Source organism: Nomascus leucogenys, chromosome 17, assembly GCF_006542625.1.
Source record: "Nomascus leucogenys isolate Asia chromosome 17, Asia_NLE_v1, whole genome shotgun sequence".
NCBI lineage: Eukaryota > Metazoa > Chordata > Mammalia > Primates > Hylobatidae > Nomascus > Nomascus leucogenys.
The window spans coordinates 61,415,902-61,436,269 of NC_044397.1; the positions used below are offsets into that span (position 1 = coordinate 61,415,902).

Below are 20,368 nucleotides of genomic sequence, written 5' to 3' on the forward strand. Positions count from 1 at the left end.
ACTTTGGGAGGCCGAGGCGGGCGGATCACAAGGTCAGGAGATCGACAGCATCCTGGCTAACACGGTGAAACCCTGTCTCTACTAAAAATAGAAAAAATTAGCAGGGCGTGGCCGCGTGCGCCTGTAGTCCCAGCTACTAGGGAGGCTGAGGCAGGAGAATGGCGTGAATCCGGGAGGCGGAGATTGCACTGAGCCGAGATAGCGCCACTGCACTCCAGCCTGGGTGGCAGAGCAGGGCTCTGTCTCAAAAAAACAAAAACAAAAACAAAATACATATATATATATGTATATATCCACAGTCCCTTAAGTCCAGATGTGCTTTGGAATTCAATCTAAGATTTCAGAAAAGTTATACCACGTATGTCCTGTATACGCTGTAAGCCCTTATCACAGGATCTGGAGAGGAACTGGTAATCAGACATGTTCATGCTTTTGCTGTGATATGTGTGAATAATCAGCTAAGCAGAATATAAGAAGACTCTAAATATCCTCATGGCAATTAAGGTCAGTTTTTGCTACCAAATGAACTACCAAAATCTTAAGGTGTTTGAGTCTGGATGGTGCAGATAAGGACTTGTGGACCTAATTTGGACAAAAACATGGTTCATTTGTTATGCCCATTTTTCTTTCTGTTCACATCATTGTTGCTTGTTGTCTTGTTTTGTGCTGCTATAACAAAGTACCACAGACTATGTAATTTACATAGAACAGAAATTTATTTTCTCACAGTTCTGGAGGCTGGGAAATCCAAGGTCATGGCACTAGTATCTGGTGAGGGGCTTCTTGCTGCATCATAACATGGTGAAAGGGCAAAGAGGATGAGAGAGAGACTAAAAGGGGCCAAACTCATTTTTTTTTTTTTTTGAGATGGAGTCTCACTCTGTAGCCAGGCTGGAGTGCAGTGACCGTGAACTCAGCTCACTGCAACCTCCGCCCCCCAAGTTCAAGCAATTCTCCTGTCTCGGCCTCCCAAGTAGCTGGGACTACAGGCACGTGCCACCATGCCCAGCTAATTTTTGTATTTTTAGTAGAGACGGGGTTTCACCATGTTGGCCAGGATGGTCTTGATCTCTTGACCTCGTGATCTGCCCACCTTGGCCTCCCAAAGTGCTGGGATTACAGGTGTGAGCCACCCCGCCGGGCCCCAAACTCAGTCTTTTCTAATGAACCTGAGGCAGGAGAATACGGGCTAGAAGCAGGGAACCAAATGCCAATTCACACTAACCTCCTAGAACCAAATCAAAAGGAAAACCCCATAACCCCTGTTATGACCAAGTAACAAAAGGACCAGAGGCTGCTACTTTCTTTGCAACCCCCCCACCACCTTTTTCTGCATGGTAGATGAAAAATTGAAAGTACCTCTGATTGGTCCCTTCCCACAACCAATCAGGCTGGTCATGGGCCAAGTCTTCATTTGCATAGGAGTATAACTTTGTAACTTCACTTCAGCCTTTCTGTAATCAATCAGAGGTTTGCATAAGGTGTAACTTTGAAACTTCGCTTCAGCCTCTGATAGGTCCCCTCCCTCAACCAATCAGACTGATTGTGGGCACTACTTCATTTACAAGGGTGTACACCAAGTAACCAATGGGAAACCTCCAAAAAATTCTGTAACCCCCAAAAAATTCTGTAACCAGGCTCTTGAGCCACTTGCTCAAGCCAGTCTCACCCTGTGGAGTGTACCTTCATTTTCGATAAATCTCTGCTTTTGTTGCTTCATTCTTTCCTTGATTTCTTTGTGCATTTTGTCCAATTCTTTGTTCATGACACCAAGAACCTGGACACCCTTCATGGGTAACAAACCCACTTCCAAAATAATGGCATTAATCCATTCATGAGAGCCTAAGCACCTCCCACCTCCCACCACTCAACACCATCACGTTGGAGATCAAGCCTCTAAGACATGAACTTTGGTGGATACATTTGAACGACAGCACTTGTCTTACAGGCAGAAGCTCTGACATTTCTGAGAGGAAAAGTTACTTCATCCTGACCTGGAGAAGTCTCAAGTTCTGGCAAAATATCCCTTCTCCTCAGCAGTCCAGTCTGCAGCCTTCACCCCTCCTTTGAATTCGTCCTGGATCTTCTTTTCAATCTTTTCTCTTTTCCACAGTGCAGGTCTCCCTACTTCTCTACTTTGACTTCACTACTATTTACATTAGAAAAAGTGAATTTACATAAATAGAGGCTCTCCAGATCTCCTAATTTTCAGTCTTTCCCCCCCTTACTTCAGTAACATCTCTGCTTGTTTTTCCTTCAGACCAGACCCTCAGGTGACTTTCTGCCCCCTCATCCCTCTGCCCCCAGTCTCCATATTACAGAGGAGTTTGGCCATCAGTCTTATGGTACTTCTACCACCTTCTCTTTGGTGAACATATCTTTTTTTCTCTTCTTTGTCTGGGAATATTCCTATTTAATCACCTTCTAGTTGTCAGGTTCCTTCACCCACTTGGCCACCAGTCCCAGGTGGAAGCCCTAGGAGGTCTGGGAGCACTTTTCAAATTTTAGTCTACCTGAGGAGAAGCTACCCTTACCTGAAACCAGGTTGTGCAGGCCAAAGAAGCAGGTCTCTGTGTTCTGGAATTAGATCAGCTGAGTGAGGTGACCAGGCTCTATGTAGAGAAGACTATAAGGAGGAGTCTCTGGTGGTGAGAAGTTTGAGGGAGCATGATACTGCTTCCTGTTGTAGTATATGGAAACCTGTTTCAGCTTGATAGGCCAGGGAAAGCCTCAGAGGAGGTAACTAACCCTGGAGCAGAGACTGGGTTCTGAGGTAGGAGCCAGCTTAATTGGTCTGAGAAGTGGGACACAGGGAGAAGGAGAGGCCAAGGGAAGGGCTTTGGGTTTTATTCTATGTGTAATGGAAACCCTGATGGGTTTTAAAGAGGAGAGGATGTGGCCTGCCATATGTAGACCACCTCACCCTTATCCCTCTCATGCTCCCATTTTTCTTCTTTAAGTTTCCTGTTGGCTGTCCTGTAACCATTCAATGGGTTCTTCTTTCCTGTTGCTTAGATACAGCTGATCTATCAAGATCAGAGAAACAGTATAATACACATAGAGCCAGCTAAATTGGAGACTAGAGTTTTATTATTACTCAAATCAACCTCCCCCAAAATTTGGAGGCTAAGATTTTTAAAGAATAGTTTGGCAGGCAGGGGGCTAGGGAATGGGTGCTGCTAATTGGTTTGGGGTGCAGTCATAGGGCTGTGGAAAATGGTCTTCATGTGCTGACTGCTTCTGGGTGGGGCCACAGGAGTCTAACTGGGGCCATCCAGTTATCAGAGATGCAAAAACCTGAAAAGACATCTCAAAAGGCCAATCTTAGGTTCCATAACAGTGATGTTATTTACAGGAGTTATTGGGGAAGTTGTAAATCTTGTGACCTTTGGAATAATGGCAGTAATCATTTAACTACAAATTTAGGCCCCTCTCATCCTTCTAACCTGGTGGCCTTTCATTAGTGTTACAGAGGCATTTTAGGTTTGTGTGTTTTTTGTTTGTTTGTTTGTTTGTTTTGAGATGGAGTTTTGCTCTGGTTGCCCAGGCTGGAGTATAATGGCACAATCTTGGCTCACTGCAGCCTCCGCCTTCTGGGTTCAAGCGATTCTCCTGCCTCAGCCTCCTGAGTAGCTGGGATTACAGGCATGCACCACCACACCTGGCTAATTTTGTATTTTTAGTAGAGATGGGGTTTCTCCATGTTGATCAGCTGGTCTTGAACTCCTGAACTCGTGATCTGCCTGCCTTGACCTCCCAAAGTGCTGGGATTACAGGCGTGAGCCACCGTGCCCAACACTATTTTTTTTTTTTTTTTTTTTTGGAGACAGAGTCTTATTCTGTCACCAAGGCTGGAGTGCAGTGGCACAATTTTGGCTCTGCCCACCCCCCCCCCCCCCCCCCGGTTCAAGCAATTCTCCTACCTCAGCCTCCCGAGTAGCTGGGATTACAGGTGCACGCCAACACACCCAGCTAATTTTTGTATCTTTTTCTTTTTTTTTTTTTTTTTTGAGCCAGAGTCTTGCTCTGTCACCCAGGCTGGAGTGCAGTGGCACAATCTTGGCTCACTGCAACCTCTGCCTCCCAGATTCAAGAGATTTTCCTGCCTCAGCCTCCCGAATAGCTGGGACTACAGGCACATGCCACCACACCCAGCTAATTTTTTGTATTTTTAGTAGAGATGGGGTTTCACTGTGTTGCCCAGGCTGGTGTCGAACACCTGAGCTCAGGTGATCCGCCCGCCATGGCCTCCCAAAGTGCTGGGATTACAGGTGTGAGCCACCACGCCTGGCCCGTTAATTTTTGTATTTTTAGTAGAGATGGGGGTGTTGCTATGTTGGCCAGGCTGGTCTTGAACTCATGACCTCAAGTGATCTGCCTGCCTTGGCCTCCCAAAGTGCTGAGATTACAGGTGTGAGCCACTTCGCTCAGCCTCTTCTTAATTTCTTCACTGACCCAGTGATCTTTCAAGACAGTGTTACTTAATTTTCACATATTTGTACAGTTTCCAGAGTTCCTTGTGTTACTTACTTCTAGTGCTTTTTTAATTTAGAAAGAACAGAAATTTGTTTCTCACAGTTCTGAAGGCTGCAACATACTGCTTTTTATTCCATTAATAAATAATAAGATACTTGATAGGATTTTGATTTTTAAATATTTGTTGAGATTTATTTTGTGGCCTAACATATGGGCTATCCTGGAGAATGTTCCATGTGCTGATGAGAATATGTATTCTGCAGCTGTTGAATGAAATAGTCTGTAAATGTCTCTTAGATTCATTTGGTCTATAGCGTATTTTAAGTCTGATGCCTCTATGTTGGTTTTCTAGACCATAATCTGTCCAATGCTGAAAGTGAGTGCTGAAGTCCCCAACTTATTGTACTGGGGTCTCTTTATCTCTAGTAATATTTACTTTATATATCTGGGTGCTCCAGTGTTGAATGCATATATATTTACAATTGTTATATCCTCTTGCTGAATTGATCCCTTTATCATTATATAATGACCTTTTCTTTTTGTTTTTTGACTTAAAGTCTATTTTGTCTGATATAAGTATAGCTAGTCCTGCATGCTTTTAGTTTACATTTGAGTGGAATATCTTTTTTCATCCCTTCACTTAGTCTATATGCATCTTTTTAGTGAGTTTCTTAAAGGCAGCATATAGCTGGATCTTGTTTTTGTTAAATTCATTTTACAAAATTTATTTTAGAGACCAGGTCTTGTTTTGTCACCCAGGTTGTAGTGCAGTGGCAATCATAACTCAACTGCAGCCTTCAACTCCTGAACTCAAACAACCCTCCTGTCTTAGCCTCCCAAGTAGCTAGGACTACAGGGACATGCCACCAGGCCCAGCTAATTTTTTTTTTTTTTTTTTTTTTTTAGAGATAGTGGTCTTGCTATGTTGCCCAGGCTGGTATTGAACTCAAGCGATATCCTCCTGCCTCAGCTTCCCAAAGCATGGGGATTACAGTTGTGAGTCACCATGCCTCGCCTGGATCTTGTTTTTCTAACACACTCAGCAAGGGTATGTGTGTGTGTATATATATATTTTTTTAATTGTATTTTTTTGGAGATAGAGTCTCACTCTGTCACCCAAGCTGGAGTGCAGTGGCATGATCTCGGCTCACTGCAACCTCCACCTCCCGGGTTCAAGTGATTCTCCTGCCTCAGCCTCCTGAGTAGCTGAGATTACAGGCATGTGCCACCATGCCCGGCTAAACAAGGCTATATATTTTAATTGGGAAGTTTGAACTCTTTACATTCAAGGTTGTTATTGATGAGTGAGGACTTTTTCCTGTCATTTTAATTGGTTTCTGATATTTTGTATGTCCTTTGTTATTTTCTTCTTCTTGAAAAATTTTTTTCCTTTCCTTTTTTTAATAAGAGACGGGGTCTCACTATGTTGCCTTGGCTGGTCTCAAACTCTTGACCTTAGGCAGTTCTCCCACCTCAGCCTTCCAAAGTGCTGGGATTACAGGGATGAGCCACCATGCCTGGTCCCTTTCTTATCTTTTGCGATTTGGTGGTTTTCTGTGATGATAATGCTTGATTTCTTTCTCATTCGTGTATCTAGTCTATCAGTGACTTTTATACTTTCACATGGTTTCTTTCTATAATTCCCTTTTCCTCCTACCATATCTTGTATACCATAAGTGCTAATCAATGCTTTGATGCCACTTAACATAACTGGAAAGTGACTGTGATGATAGGCTAGCAGCAAGTCTTTCTCAGAAGACCAGCCTTTTGAGCCATTGTGGGTGGGCTGGGGGACAGCAGGGTTGAGAGACCGGCTATAAGTGGCAGCTCTGCTGTTGCCCTCCAACATGGAGCCCAGCTGAGCACCTGCCTTCAAGGGGAGCTCTGATGCAGGCAGCTGGATGCCTGCAAGCACACCTGTCTGGGGGCAAGGGAGAAGATGAGAAGGACAGGAAGGAAATAGATGTATTTTTAAGGAAATCATTGACTTCTGATGGGGTGTTTTGCAGATTTTTTATAGCTTTTTGTTTTTGTTTTTGTTTTTGTTTCAGAAAGTTTCTCTGTCATCAGGCAAAGACCAGGGTGGGAACAGGAAAACTAGAAAACTGGTCAAGGGAGAACAAGTCCCTTTTCCTCTCACCAGTGAACAGCAGGTGAGGAAGCAGACTCTGGGAGGAACACTGTTCAGGATGACTTGCTGCCTGCATGGCATGAGGCTGCTGTCTTGTGGGTGCTGGCAGCCACAATCTCCATTTTTCTGAAGACCACCATTTATGGCTAGATCCAGTAGAGGTCCAGAACTTTCCCGACACTGCTGGAGAGGAAGTGTGTGTCACTGTCAGCGGAGACAGCCATGCGGAATGGAAGCACGGGAAGAAGGGGTGGGGAGGGGAGGAGAGATGAGTGGCTCTATGCTAATCTTAGAGTTCCTTCTCTGCCCTTTTGGGTACCAGAGACAGACCCTAGGAAAGGAATTCTGCAGACAGTCTTGGAAGCACCTTCTCTGGCACTTAAGGCTTTTTCCTGAATTTCAGAGACAGAAACATACCCATCCTTGAGCAACTGCAGTGAGGCAGTGTGGAATTCTAGGGTGTTGATAGCTGTGAGCTACCAGGCCTGTTGGACATTTGCATTCTGACATTTTAATTCCTTGTCCTAAGATTTTGACTCTTTGCCATGTTCTTGGAACTCCTGGATCTTTCTGGAGTCTGATAGAGGATCAAAATCTCAGCTCCATTCAGCAAACACAGATGCTTCTGGGGGAAAGCTAATGGTCATTTGTTCATAATGGATCAATTGTTCAAGATCAAGCACCTTTCTGATCGCTGTTGTCCACAGAGAAAAAAACACATTACTCCACAGTTAGCTTCTTGGATTTGCTGTCTAGTTGTCAACCTGAGACCTTCCTTGGAAGCATGGCTTCTGCACAAGTGGGTTACATTGACTGTACCACAGTGGCTCTTAAAACAAGATTTTTGACTTAAGGAGCCTGTTCTCCAGGCTGACCTGAACCCCTCAAAGATATGGCAAGCAAGTGACATTTCTGCCCGGGGGATTTGCTGAGAGATCTGGAAGGTACAAAGCCACTGTAGGCTTCAATGGGTGAGTGAATTTTTACCACGAACCCCAAAGGGCTGATTTGACTTTCTCTATTATATATATATCCAACAGAGAGAGCAGGCTTGGGGAAATTTTGTCTGGACTCAGAAAATTCATCAGTTTCTTGGGAATCATCAGCTATTACACTTGAAAGACCAGAGTATGGTTATTCCCCAACACCAAATTGGGCCTTAATTTTCCCATCTGACCTGTCTCTAACATGTGAATCAGTCCCACCTTCCCTGACCACATGAGTAAAGTGTTCTGTGATGCTTGGCTATAGATGCAGTGTGACAACTGCCTGAAGCACATGATCTCAGGCACCAGATGGCACTGCTGCTCAGTAGAGCCATATGCTAACGGCCTTCCTAGGGCACACTGGTAACAGCATTCTCCCCAACTATTAAGATTTATTGTTTTGTTTAAGCAAAGACCAAAGAAGCAGTGAAGATACAAGAATTAAAACGGCAATCCTTGCTGGGCGCAGTGGCTCACGCCTGTAATCCCAGCACTTTGGGAGGCCAACGTGGGCAGGTCACTTGAGGCCAGGAGTTCGAGACCAGCCTGGCCAACATGGTGAAACACCGTCTCTACTAAAAATACAAAAATTAGCCCAGCATGGTGGCGCATGCCTGTAATTCCGGCTACTCAGGAGGCTGAGGCAGGAGAATCGCTTGAACCTGGGAGGCAGAGGTTGCAGTGAGCCAAGATCGCATCACTGCACTCCAGCCTGGGAGACAGAGCAAGACTCTGTGTTGAAAAAAAAAAAAAAAAAAAAAAGGCAATCCTCACCATGGTGAGATGCAGCCACACTCAAAGGACCCCAAAAAGGGCCTTATGGTAGCAGGAGGATCCTAAATTTGGACCCTCACAAAGGGAATGCAGACCAAGTTAAAAGTGCTTCTTCCTTTGCTAAGGAAGTGATTATGTGAATAACCTCAGTATTCTCAGTGGGAAAGTATCTGGCAATAAATTTGTAGCCACAACTTGGAAGTTTCTGGAAGAAATCAACCTCCCACAGCCACCTTTGGCTGACTGCTTGTGTTAGGTCTGTAGACTTCCTTTCAATCAGCCTGCAAAAGCCCCATCTGGCCATTCGGTCACAGTTTTACTGCTTCTTCACCTCTTGTTCCTATTCACCTACACATCACTTCCTGGAAGTGGACCAGCTTTATAACCAACCTAGAAAGATCAGGTTGAATTTGGCTTTAGAGATCTGAAGCTCCTCAATTTTCTTCCCTCTGTGGAAGTTTTATTAGAATAATCTCTTCTCTTTGCTGTCCTCTTCCTGACTAACCTAATCTCAAGGCTCAAAGCTTTAAAGGCAAATCTTACAATGTGTTGCATCAGAAAGCCAAGGCAGAAAGCCGATCACCTAACAGGCTATTTTAAGTTATTTTAAGGCTCCAAATAACTGTTAAAAGTATGTATCTTCTGTTCTGCCTAAAAGAAAGAGGCTGAAATGTCAATTATCATTTAGAGTTCTGAATGAATTGCATTTTTATTTACATTTAAGAGTCTCTCTCCCTCCTTGTGTTCTAGTCTGTGAATGGCTCACACTTGGACTTAGTGTAGGCTCCTATGGGAGGAGCGGATGGTAGTGAGAATCCTCATCAAATGGAGTAACATGACCCAAATCTCTAGAGGTTTCATAATTTTGCTCTTGCTTCTAAAAACATAATCATCTCTTATGGGGTGTTATGTGCTTTGTATCCTGAAATTTTCCACTTGCTGCTTCTTAGTGTGAGGCAAGAAATGCCAGCATGTGGCACTGCAGGAGGAGACTGGTGGAAGCCGCAGGGCTAGGCCTTCACTTCCCAGTGACACTGTTCCCAATTCCCTCCAGGATAAGCTGAGACTCCTCAGGATGTGGTTCTGCAGCAGATGAGGTGCGAAGAAAGCCTGCTCTGCCCTGGGCACCCAGGATGGCACTGAGTTCTAAAAGGCAAAGGGTATGTGGCGAGGGGCCAGGCTGAGGCCCTGGTGTGGTACCATCATGGGCAGCAGCACCATTTGAGGCCAGGTAGGAGAGACGTGCAGGGCCTGGCCCCCCAAGAGACCAGCAGACAAACTGAGGCGGCAGAGAGAGAGATTCCAGTGTCACCAGGAAGACTGCAGATCATAACAACAATGGCTGCTGATTTGGCATCAAAGAGGTGGCACTGTCAAAGCCATAATTGCTGCAAATGGCACCAACATGCTGCAGCTGGAGAGAGTGGGTGACCAACATTTGTTTGAAGAACAGATGACACTCTTTGAATGGCTCAGCCAACAGCCCAAAGTTTTAAGGGAAGACCTCTCTGCCAGCTTCTCTTGGACAATGTCTCATGTAAAACCTCCGAGGCACTTACATAGCATATTTTTGTGTCCACTCTCTTGCTAGTCTGTTGTACCTGGAATAAAAAAGCAGAGGGAGTGACATCCTCACTTGAAATGGTCACTTCCCTTCAATGTGGTGCAGAGAACAGGACTGATGTGGGGAATGCTGCTGCTGCTGCTTGTCAAACATCTACGGCTGATGGGTGAGTGGAATAAAGGCTTTCCCCGGAGCAGGAGCACATCAGACATGGCTGTAAACCCCCAGCTGGGTGAATCCCTCATGTGTAAACCCCAAACTGTTGATTCTCCATAACTATCTGCAGTGGAAGATTTAATAATGCAACAGACTTCCTCTCTTTCTTTCTCTTGTCCTACAATATGGATGCAGGGAGGACAGAGAAGAGACACACAATGGTCAGTTTGTACTAGTTACAGGCTGTCCAGCACACAAACTCCAGAACAAGGGCTTGGGAATCTGCCTACCAGGGTGTGCATCGGTACCATCCTCAGCAGCTGTTCTGCCCCTCTGTGCCCTGGCTTTTTTGATTGCTTGCCATGGAAAGTATCTGCCTTGTGTGCTTGTGGGGAAACTAGAGAATTCTATATGTAAAGCACATGGAGCAGGCCGGGCATCCATTGAAGACTATGCAGGTGTGTGCACTTACTCTCATCATTGTAATGAGACTTGATGCTATGAGACTATAAATTAGAGAGATTTATAGTTACAAGAGGCACTGAAAAAAAATCACTTTTGGTATGTCTAAAATATCTCGTAATAAGTGTTAAAATAAACAAAAGTTAAACCCCAATTAAAAATTTTGACTGTTATTGAGAAAACTCCAATGAGGGAAATAATAAGATCTATAAAGGTCTTAAGAAAAATATAATTTGAAAAAAACATGTGGCTGAGTGTGGTGGCTCACGCCTATAATCCCAGCACTTTGGGTGGCCTAGGTGGGCAGATTGCTTGAGTCCAGGAGTTTAACACCAGCCTGGGCAACATGGCAAAACCCTGTCTCTACAAAAAATTAGCCAGGTGTGGTGGCACATGCCTGTAGTCCCAGCTACTCAGGAGGCTGAGGCAGGAGGATAGGTTGAGCCCGGAAGATCAAGGCTGCAGTAAGCTGTGATCACACCACTGCACTGCAGCCTGGGCAACAGAATGAGACCTTGCCTCAAAAAAAAAAAAAAAAAAAGGAAAAAACATACTCTATTCTAATCTCTTCAGACAGAAAAGAAGTAATGAGTAGTGAACTGAAGAATGCACTCACTGAAGATGTCTTTTAAAAGGGCTAGCAATACCTTCCCTGAAGATCCACAACTGAGATTCACACCACTCACAGGACTGTGGCCCCTGCCACACCTGGGCCTCTCTCACAGTGCTGTCAGCACTCAGAGACTAACACTGGGCGATGACTCCTTGTGCCTGCCCCACCAACTACAGACACCCTCATGCTACAGTGCACGTGGTTGTGCCTGGCCTAGGGGGTCGGAATTTTACAATTCTGGGTCTGTTAATTGGTGTTTAAACAGAGAGCTGGCAATGAAGGTCCAACACACTGCTGACTTCTGAGCTGAGCCAGCTAACTGACCACAGCAGTGTTTCCCACCTTGACTGCCCTCAGCCTCACCTTCGGTATAGCCAAGGAGACATCCCCTTGTCTTAGGCTATAAACCCTAGAATTTAAATCAGAATTTTTCTTGTTGTCAGATTCTTCTGAGTCTGTTCTTGGCTGACCACTGATTTTGCTGGCCTCGAGGACAGGGCTTGGCAATGTTTTCATATATAGTAGCAGCAGCTAATGAGTTATCCAGGAAGGTGAACCGCTTTTATCTCCTTCTCCCTCCTTAGACTCAAAGGACATGTTAGCGAGAGAGCCAGGAGTCCAAGCCCAGGGCACACCCGCTGTGCACATGGCTCAGCATGGGCAGGAAGATGTCTGTGGGAACCTGTAGCCCAGAAGCACCAGCTCAGAGCACAGGTACCGCATGGAGCTGCCTGGGGCAGCCATGGCGCAAAGGCAACCCAAAGAGGACACGTACTTCTCTCTGTCGGCCTTGTAGGTGTGGGCTATCTCTGGCACCAGAGGGTCATCGGGGTTAGGGTCGCAGAGCAGCGAGCAGATGGACAAGAGAACTGGGAAGAAAAGAAAAGGTTGGTCAGCTGTAGCCACGAGGCTGCTGGGTCACCCCTGGGTAAACTTCCCTGAACTTGCACTCTGTATTTTGACCAAGCAGTTGTCTTCCCTTCAACAGCCCAATCTAAATTGCTTGATGCACCACTTGCCCTGTCCCACGTATCAGCCAAGGTGGTCCTCACAGTGTGGCCTCAGGCATACTGTGCTAGGATACTTCCCTCCTGGGTGCATCCTGGTTCTCATTTCCCTTCTCCACTGAAGCACCCCATCTTAGTCTCCAACTGCCCTCCATCCTTGTCTGCACCCTACATCATGCACCGCTGGCATTTAGTCCTAGGAGTCCTGTTTACTGTTAAGGAAACAAGAATTCAGAGCATTCAAGTAACTTGTCCAAGGTCACAGACTTGGAACACCCAATAAATGGATAAAAATGAGATTCTGGGCCAGGTGTGGTGGCTCACGCCTGTAATCCCAGCACTTTGGGAGGCCGAGGCAGGAGGATCACCTGAGGTCGGGAGTTCAAGACCAGCCTGACCAACATGGAGAAACCCTGTCTCTACTAAAAAAATACAAAATTAGCCAGGCATAGTGGTGCATGCCTGTAATCCCAGCTACTTGGGAGGCTGAGGCAGGAGAATCTCTTGAACCTGGGAGGTGGAGGTTGCAGTGAGCCGAGATCAGGCCATTGCACTCCAGCCTGGGCAACAAGAGCGAAATTCGATCTCAAAAAAAAAAAAATAAAGAGATTCTGAACCAGGTCTGTCTAACTGCAAAGCAGATGCATCCTCCTGTATGCCAGCACCGTCTCTAGGATGTGCACTTAGTGTGGCTCTCAGCAACCCTAGGGGAAGGGAATAACCCACTAGGGCTGTAGTGAGGAGCAGAAGGAACTGTGGTGCCTGGATTCTTGGGGTCACAGAGAGAAATGCAAACTTTCATTCCTGGCTTTGCTTTCGACTCACCATATGATTCCAAACAAACTGGATTCAATGAGTCCATCAAAGTTCTGACCACAGGTCCCCACACATAAAGCTACAAATGACAGGGGCAGGTTTGCCTTTCTTAAGATACTTGGCTGGGCACAGTGGCTCACGCCTATAATCCCAGTGCTTTGGGAGGCCACAATGGGAGGACTGCTTGAGGCTAGGAGTTTGAGAATGGCCTGGGCAACAAAGTGAGACCCTGTCTCCTCTACAGAAAAATTTAAAAATTAGGCCAGGCTCTGTTTCTCTTGGGTTGATTTTTCACCATCCTACCCACGCTCCACCTGCCAGGATACTGCACCATCTACATTCAGGTCACTCGTGCACACATAGCCCATGCACAGCCCATCTTAGTTCAGAAGGAATATCTGCATTTCCAAGCTCAGTTTAGACTGGTTTCTTCAACTTCAACCACAGTCATGTGCTCAACATCATTTATTTTGTGAAGGGAGGATTTCTCCACCAACTTCGAGGCCCCCGGGGGCATGCCCTGTATCTTCCTTCAGGGCTGACTCACAGTCCGTTTTGTGCTTATTAGATGAATAAATGAGGGAACAGAGAAGGTAATGTAACATTTGCCTTTCTTATTTTTAGATTAAAAAAATATAAGTAGAATCAGTATTTTCTTCTTGCACCCATGTGACAGTCTTGAGCACACCAAGGCAATTGACTGCCGAGAAGCGCCAGGGAGCGGGGCACAAAGTTCTGCTGGTGCTGCCTTGTAGGGGTGTAAGGATATCCACTTACAGGCACAGCAGTGGACAGGGCTATGTGACCTGGGAAAGGTGACTGCTCTCTCTGAGCCTCCATTTCCACTCAGTCAGTGCTGGGGTAAAAACATGTGTAAGAGAGCATACAGAGCATGCCATCAGCATCTCTACCTTTTGACACAGTCAACGCTGGAGACCACTGAGACCGCAGGATATCGAGGCAGATGCTGCCATTGCTGTTGATATTAGGGTGATAAATTTTGGTTGTGAAAGCAACCTGCAAAGACAAGAGATCCCAAATCAGACAAACCACAGGGACGTCTGGGAAATGAACCAAGTAAAGCAGAAGCAGCCGCTGCTGGGCTGTACCTGGAGTGTGCTGCATACCTGGCCCCACAGTGCAGGCTAAGCCAGACCCCCACTCCCAAACTCTAATGGGATATGGAAGTGAGTGATCACCTAGAAGTTCCCTGACCCATTCCCTGCTGGATTCTCATTCTGAACATAGGGGGATTGATACCATCTCCCTGAAAGCAGTATGCTCTGAGGAGTAACAAGGGTGGTGGAAAGGACTCAAAAGCCCAGAAGTTTTATGCAAAAAGCAGTGATGTTTTGTTGATGTATCAGCAGAAAAGCTCAGGCCCAAAGACTTCATGACTAAAACACCAAAAGCAATGGCAACAAAAGCCAAAATAGACAAATAGGATCTAACTAAACTAAAGAGCTTCTGCACAGCAAAAGAAACTATCATCAGAGTGAACAGGCAACCAACAGAATAGGAGAAAAATTTTGCAATCTACCTATCTGACAAAGGGCTAATATCCAGAATCTACAAAGAACTTAAACATATTTATAAGAAAAAATCAAACAACTCCATCAAAAAGTGGGCAAAAGATATGAACAGACACTTCTCAAAAGAAGACATTTATGCAGCCAACAGACACATAAAAAATGCTCATCATCACTGGTCATCAGAGAAATGCAAATCAAAACCACAGTGAGATACTATCTCACAGCAGTTAGAATGGTGATCATTAAAAAGTCAGGAAACAACAGATGCTGGAGAGGATGTGGAGAAATAGGAATGCTTTTACACTGGTGGTGGGAGTGTAAATTAGTTCAACCATTGTGGAAGACAGTGTGGCAATTCCTTGAGGAATACCTTGAGGAATCCTGCACGTTGTGCACATGTACCCTAGAACTTAAAGTATAATAATAAAAAAATGCCATTTGATTCAGTAGTGACCCCATTACTGGGTATACACCCAAAGGATTATAAATCATGCTACTATAAAGACACATGCACACGTATGTTTATTGCGGCACTATTCACAGTAGCAAAGACTTGGAACCAACCCAAATGTCCATCAATGATAGATTGGATTAAGAAAATGTGGCATATATACACCATGGAATACTATGCAGCCATAAAAAAGGATGAGTTCATGTCCTTTGCAGAGACATGGATGAAGCTGGGAACCATCATTCTCAGCAAACTATCACAAGGACAGAAAACCAAACACTGGGCCGGGCACGGTGGCTCACACCTATAATCCCAGCACTTTGGGAGGCCAAGACGGGTGGATCACCTGAGGTCAGGAGTTCAAGACCAGTCTCAACATGGAGAAACCCCATCTCTACTAAAAATACAAAATTAGCCGGGCATGGTGGTGCAGGCCTGTAATCCCAGCTACTCGGGAGGCTGAGGCAGAATTGCTTGAACCTGGGAGGTGGAGGTTGTGGTGAGCCGAGATCGCGCCATTGCACTCCATCCTGGGCAACAAGAGAAAACTCCATCTCAAAAAAAAAAAAAAAAAAAGAAAACCAAACACTGCATGTTCTCACTCATAGGTTGTAATTGAACGATGAGAACACAGGGACACAGGGTGGGGAACATCACACACCAGGGCCTGTCGGGGGGTGGGGGGCTGAGGCAGGGATAGCATTAGGTAATGTAAATGATGAGTTGATGGGTGCAGCAAACCAACATGGCACATGTATACCTATGTAACAAACCTGCACATTGTGCACATGTACCCTAGAACTTAAAGTATAATAATAAAAAAAAAAAAGAAAAAGAAAAGCTCAGGCTGTGGACCCTCTGCCAGGCCACAAACCCTCCTCACCTTTCTATTTCACCCTTTGTAAGACCCCCCTTCTCAGAATTTAGCCCTAAAATACCCTTGTGCACTTCAAATATGTAAGGATACCCACTGTAACGAAAGATGTGAAACCTAAATGTCTTCAGATTGATTACTGGTTAAATTAATGTTATATATAAGCAACAGAATATTACACCTGTTTAAAAAGAATGAGGTGAATTTTTAAAACATGAATGTGATCATATGGAACAATTTCCAAGATATATTGCTATGGGAAAAGCAAGATGCAGATTTATGGAAAGGTCTGTTCCATTCATGGGAGAAACAAGGAAGCACAAACAAGTGCTTATCCAGGTTGAGATTACTCTTGGAAGAGAAATGAAAAGACAAATAGGACTCAGTGCCTTGTGGAAAAAAAAGGTGGGGGGGCCAGGCATGGCTAGAGAGACAAAGTTTAAAGAAGGTCCTATTTTCTACTGTATACTCTCCTACATTGGACTTTTTTTTTTTTTTCTTTATTAAACCACAGCCACAATTACTTCTTCAAATGACCTTGGACCTCAGAGCCTTCATTATAAGTAGGTACATGGTACCTCTCCCAGGGATGTTGTGGGACCCATGAAGAGGCCGCTCTCTGTGATGTGCAAGGTGCTCTGAGTCAGGTGCAGCTTCCACTGCTATAGGAGCCTAAGAATCTGCCTCACCTACACTCCCTCTAGGTGAGCAGTGACCCCAACGCAGGGGCTGGGGCAAAGGAACATAGGATTTTGCCAGCCGGGCGCGGTGGTCATGCCTGTAATCCCAGCACTTTGGGAGGTTGAGGTGGGTGGATCACAAGGTCAGGAGTTCGAGACCAGCCTGGCCAATATGGTGAAACCTCGTCTCTACTAAAAATACAAAAACATTAGCTGGGCATGGTGGCACATGCCTGTAATCCCAGCTACTTGGGAGGCTGAGGCAGGAGAATTGCTTGAATCCGGGAGGCAGAGGTTGCAGTGAGCCGAGATCACGCCACTGCACTCCAGCCTGGGTGACAGAGCGAGATTCTGTCTCAGAAAAAAAAAAGGATTTTGCCTCTTCCGCTAGCTCTGAGAACTCACTGGTATTTCTTAGGCTAGATGGAGGATGCACAAACATCCTTTATATCATTATCTACAATTTTTTGCATGTTTGATATAGATTTTAATAGTTGTTTTAAACTTACTTTTGAATATGAGAAGAGAGTTGTGTGCATGTGAGCTTGAACATCTATTACCATATAATTTTTCCCAGGAAGGGTCAAACTTCAAAATCATCTCAGACTTAAGTATCTGCCTCAATATCTCCAATAAAGATGATGCAATCTTGCCAGATTCCTCCTATTGTCAGAAAATTTGTGCCAAAACATAAATCCAGTTGCTCCTGTTCCCCTGTGGAAGGAGATTTTTAAAAGACAGAAGCACTTTCTTCTCTCATAGAGTGCCACTGTCACCTTTCAGCTCACATCTCTCCTTGTTAAAATAATCCCAACTCACCCACAGAGCTTACTTCTTAGTTTTTTAATAATAACCACTGTTGGCTGGGCGCGGTGGCTCACACCTGTAATCCCAGCACTTTGAGAGGCTGCGGCGGGCAGATCACCTGAGGTCAGGAGTTCGAGACCAGCCTGCCCAACATGGCAAAACCCCATCTTTACTAAAAATACAGAAAATTAGCCGGCGTGGTGGCGGGTGCCTGTAATCTCAGCTACTTAGGAGGCTGCGGCAGGAGAATCGCTTGAACCCGAGAGGCGGAGGTTGCAGTGAGCTGAGATTGTGCCATTGCACTTCATCCTGGGCGACAAGAGCGAAACCGTGTCTCAAAAAATAATAATAATAATTTAAAAAATAATAATAATCACTGTTTCTCCTTTGTCCTTGGGCAATTAGGTATCCTGAAAACGCCCAACATTCAGGACTACATTGGTATCTGTTTAAAGAAAATCCTCAGCTGCTCACCCGGTAATGAAAGAGATAAGCTAGAAAATTACTACTTGATAAGACTCTGCCACAGTCTCTCCAGAGGGGAAGGGAGAAGGGGTGGATCACAGCACCATGAAGCATGCTTATGATTTTTCAACCAAACTCCCTTGAACAGCAGTTGTACTCCAACGTGGTGAAGCTATTTTAGCATCTATCATTGCCCTGCTCAGCACACCCCACTCCTCTGCCAAAAGCTTAAAAGGTCTCTGGGATCCTAAACATATTTAACCAAGATTTAAAATGCTCAGGCACCAGGTAGCCTCTGGTGGCGATGTCTGGACAGAGCTGCAGCTGGTGAGCACACAAGGGGCTTCTTCACACTGACTCAGATAAACAACATGCAAAACAGCAGCTAAGCCTCTGACTCAAATTAAGCCATCAAGGCCAAGTCAAGGTAGTAAGACACAGCCACATCACAACCCCTCAGCTAAGGTGTCTGATGCAGATGCAGGACTTTCGAGTAAGTCTTGACAAAATGCACAACCTGGCCAAGCATGGTGGCTCACACTTGGAATCCCAGCACTTTGGGAGGCGGAGGTGGGTGGATCACCTAAGACCAGGAGTTCAAGACCAGCTTGGCCAACATTGTGAAACCCTGTCTCTACTAGAAATAACACAAAAATTAGCCACGTTTGGCGGCTAGTTCCTGTAGTCCCAGCTACTTAGGAGGCTGAAGCAGAAGAATCGCTTGAACCCAGCCTCTTCTCCACAAGGCAGCAGAGTGATTGTGTCAGTGTGGTGATCCCCACAATGGCATGCAAACCCTACTCCTGGGGCCATCCGTACCCCTCTGGCCTCCTTCCCAACTCCTCACATGCTCACTCCCCTGGGGCAGTTCCCTGGGGACCTGTCCACCCCCTTGCTGAGCTCCTGCAGTTCCCCCTTCTCAGGGTGATCTCTCCACCATCCCGGCTCCTGCTGCCAACCACTGCTTGTGCTACTTCCCAGTGCTGAGTGGCTCATGTGCTAAATGCCCTGTGTCCTCCACAGGACTGTGAGCCTCAGGGCAGGCTTGGCCACCCATGCAGAGCCCAGGTGAGAAGGAGTATGAGATCCAAGGGTCCAGGGAGTGAGATGACCTGCAGTGCACAAGACATGCTAGGGCAGGGTGGTCGAGGCAGCTCCCTGGGCTTCTCCTTCACTTTGGTGGCACTGCTCTCTAAAGCTCCACTGATGGGATGGTGTGTGCATGAAGGGCAAAGGAGGCTTGCTATTCTTTTAACTTAATAAAGGAAAGTGAAGGTGTGACTCACCAGTCCTAAACCAGGGTGTGTCCACCTTGGCACTATTGACACTTCTGGCTGATCATTCTCTGTCATGGGAAGGGAGGCTGTCCTGTGCACTGTAAGGAATCCCTGGAATATCCTGGCCTTTGCCCACTAGATACCAGCAGTACCCCCTCACCACAGTTTTGATAACCCAAAATATCCTAAGATGTTGCCCAAATGTCCCTGGGGCAGTAGCAAAATCACTCCGGCTGAGAACCCCTGTCCTAAGTCTAAGGGACTGCAGAGAAGGGAGCCAGAGCCTGGAGACATGACCAGACTCAGCTACAGTCACAAGGAGAAGCATTCGAACTGTGGCCTCAGTAAGGCCAGCACCAGCTCACCCCACTGACCCTTGATCACAACAGGTGCTAATTCCCAAAGTCCAGTAATTAAAGTCCTGGGAAACTGTCACCACAGGATGGAGCGGTGGGCCCTCAGAGAAGCCCCATGTACAGCTCTTTTTTACCTATACCTGACTTGAAGGGCCCCTTGTCACATGCTGTCTTTCATCTAAACATCAGGGGAGTTGTGAGGGGGACCTCACCTTTGGGGGCTTGAATGGGTAATCCGTAGGAAAGTGGATGGTCAGGAAGAAAACACCTCCTTGGTAAGGACTGTCATTCTGGAAGGATGAGACACAGAAAGAGATCAGTGCATGTGCTAAGCCCAAAGTGCAAGAAGCAAAACTGGAGTGGTGCGCTCAGCAGCTACTACCTACCGGGCCCATGATGGTGGCCTGCCAGTGGAACACTACAAAACAAAAGAGAGACGGGCATGTAAGAGACCCCCCAAGAAACATGTCTATTCTACTGAAAACGCACTGCTAAATTACAGGGCACTGTCCACACGGGATGCACTCACTTCTGACACCAACTGCAAGATTGGGGTTCCCCAAATCACCCAAGATGCGATAACTGCCTAGGACTCCCAGAGCTCACTGAAAGCGGTTGTGCTCATGATTGCCGGTTATCACAGGGAAACAGCATAGGTTAACATCAAGAGGGTCCAAATGCAGAGCTTCCATTCTTCTCTCTCCGTGGAGTCAGGATGTGTTACTCTCCTGGCATTGCTGTATGGCAACACACACAGAGCACCTGATCAGGGATGCTCATCGGAGCCTCCTTATTCAGAATTCTTATTGCAGCTCCACCCTGAGAGCATGACTGACTGATTTGAATGCCCATAGGGCTGATCTCAGGCTCCAGTCTCCAGTTCCTCCAGGCATGATCTAAGCTCTCACCTTATTTTATTTTTTAGTTTTTTGAGATGGTCT

General features: G+C 45.9%; 1 protein-coding gene across 6 annotated transcripts in view; it reads right to left on the bottom strand.

Annotated features, from left to right (window-relative positions):
* Nucleotides 1-6,472: 6,472 nt before the first annotated feature.
* Nucleotides 6,473-20,368, bottom strand: part of UBE2D4 (ubiquitin conjugating enzyme E2 D4 (putative)) — a 30,179-nt gene continuing 16,283 nt past the window's right edge. For 2 of the 6 annotated variants that reach the window (XM_003268844.4, XM_030796154.1), the window contains exons 3-7: nucleotides 19,814-19,845; nucleotides 19,640-19,717; nucleotides 13,897-14,002; nucleotides 11,938-12,031; nucleotides 6,473-9,968 (exon numbers count right to left, since the gene is read on the bottom strand). In XM_003268844.4, coding sequence (XP_003268892.1) covers nucleotides 9,923-9,968; nucleotides 11,938-12,031; nucleotides 13,897-14,002; nucleotides 19,640-19,717; nucleotides 19,814-19,845 — 356 coding nt within the window. In that variant the 3' untranslated portion in view covers nucleotides 6,473-9,922. The remainder of the gene's footprint in view (nucleotides 9,969-11,937; nucleotides 12,032-13,896; nucleotides 14,003-19,639; nucleotides 19,718-19,813; nucleotides 19,846-20,368) is intronic. The other 4 variants (XM_004090966.3, XM_030796155.1, XM_030796153.1 and 1 more) reach the window with 3 other exon arrangements.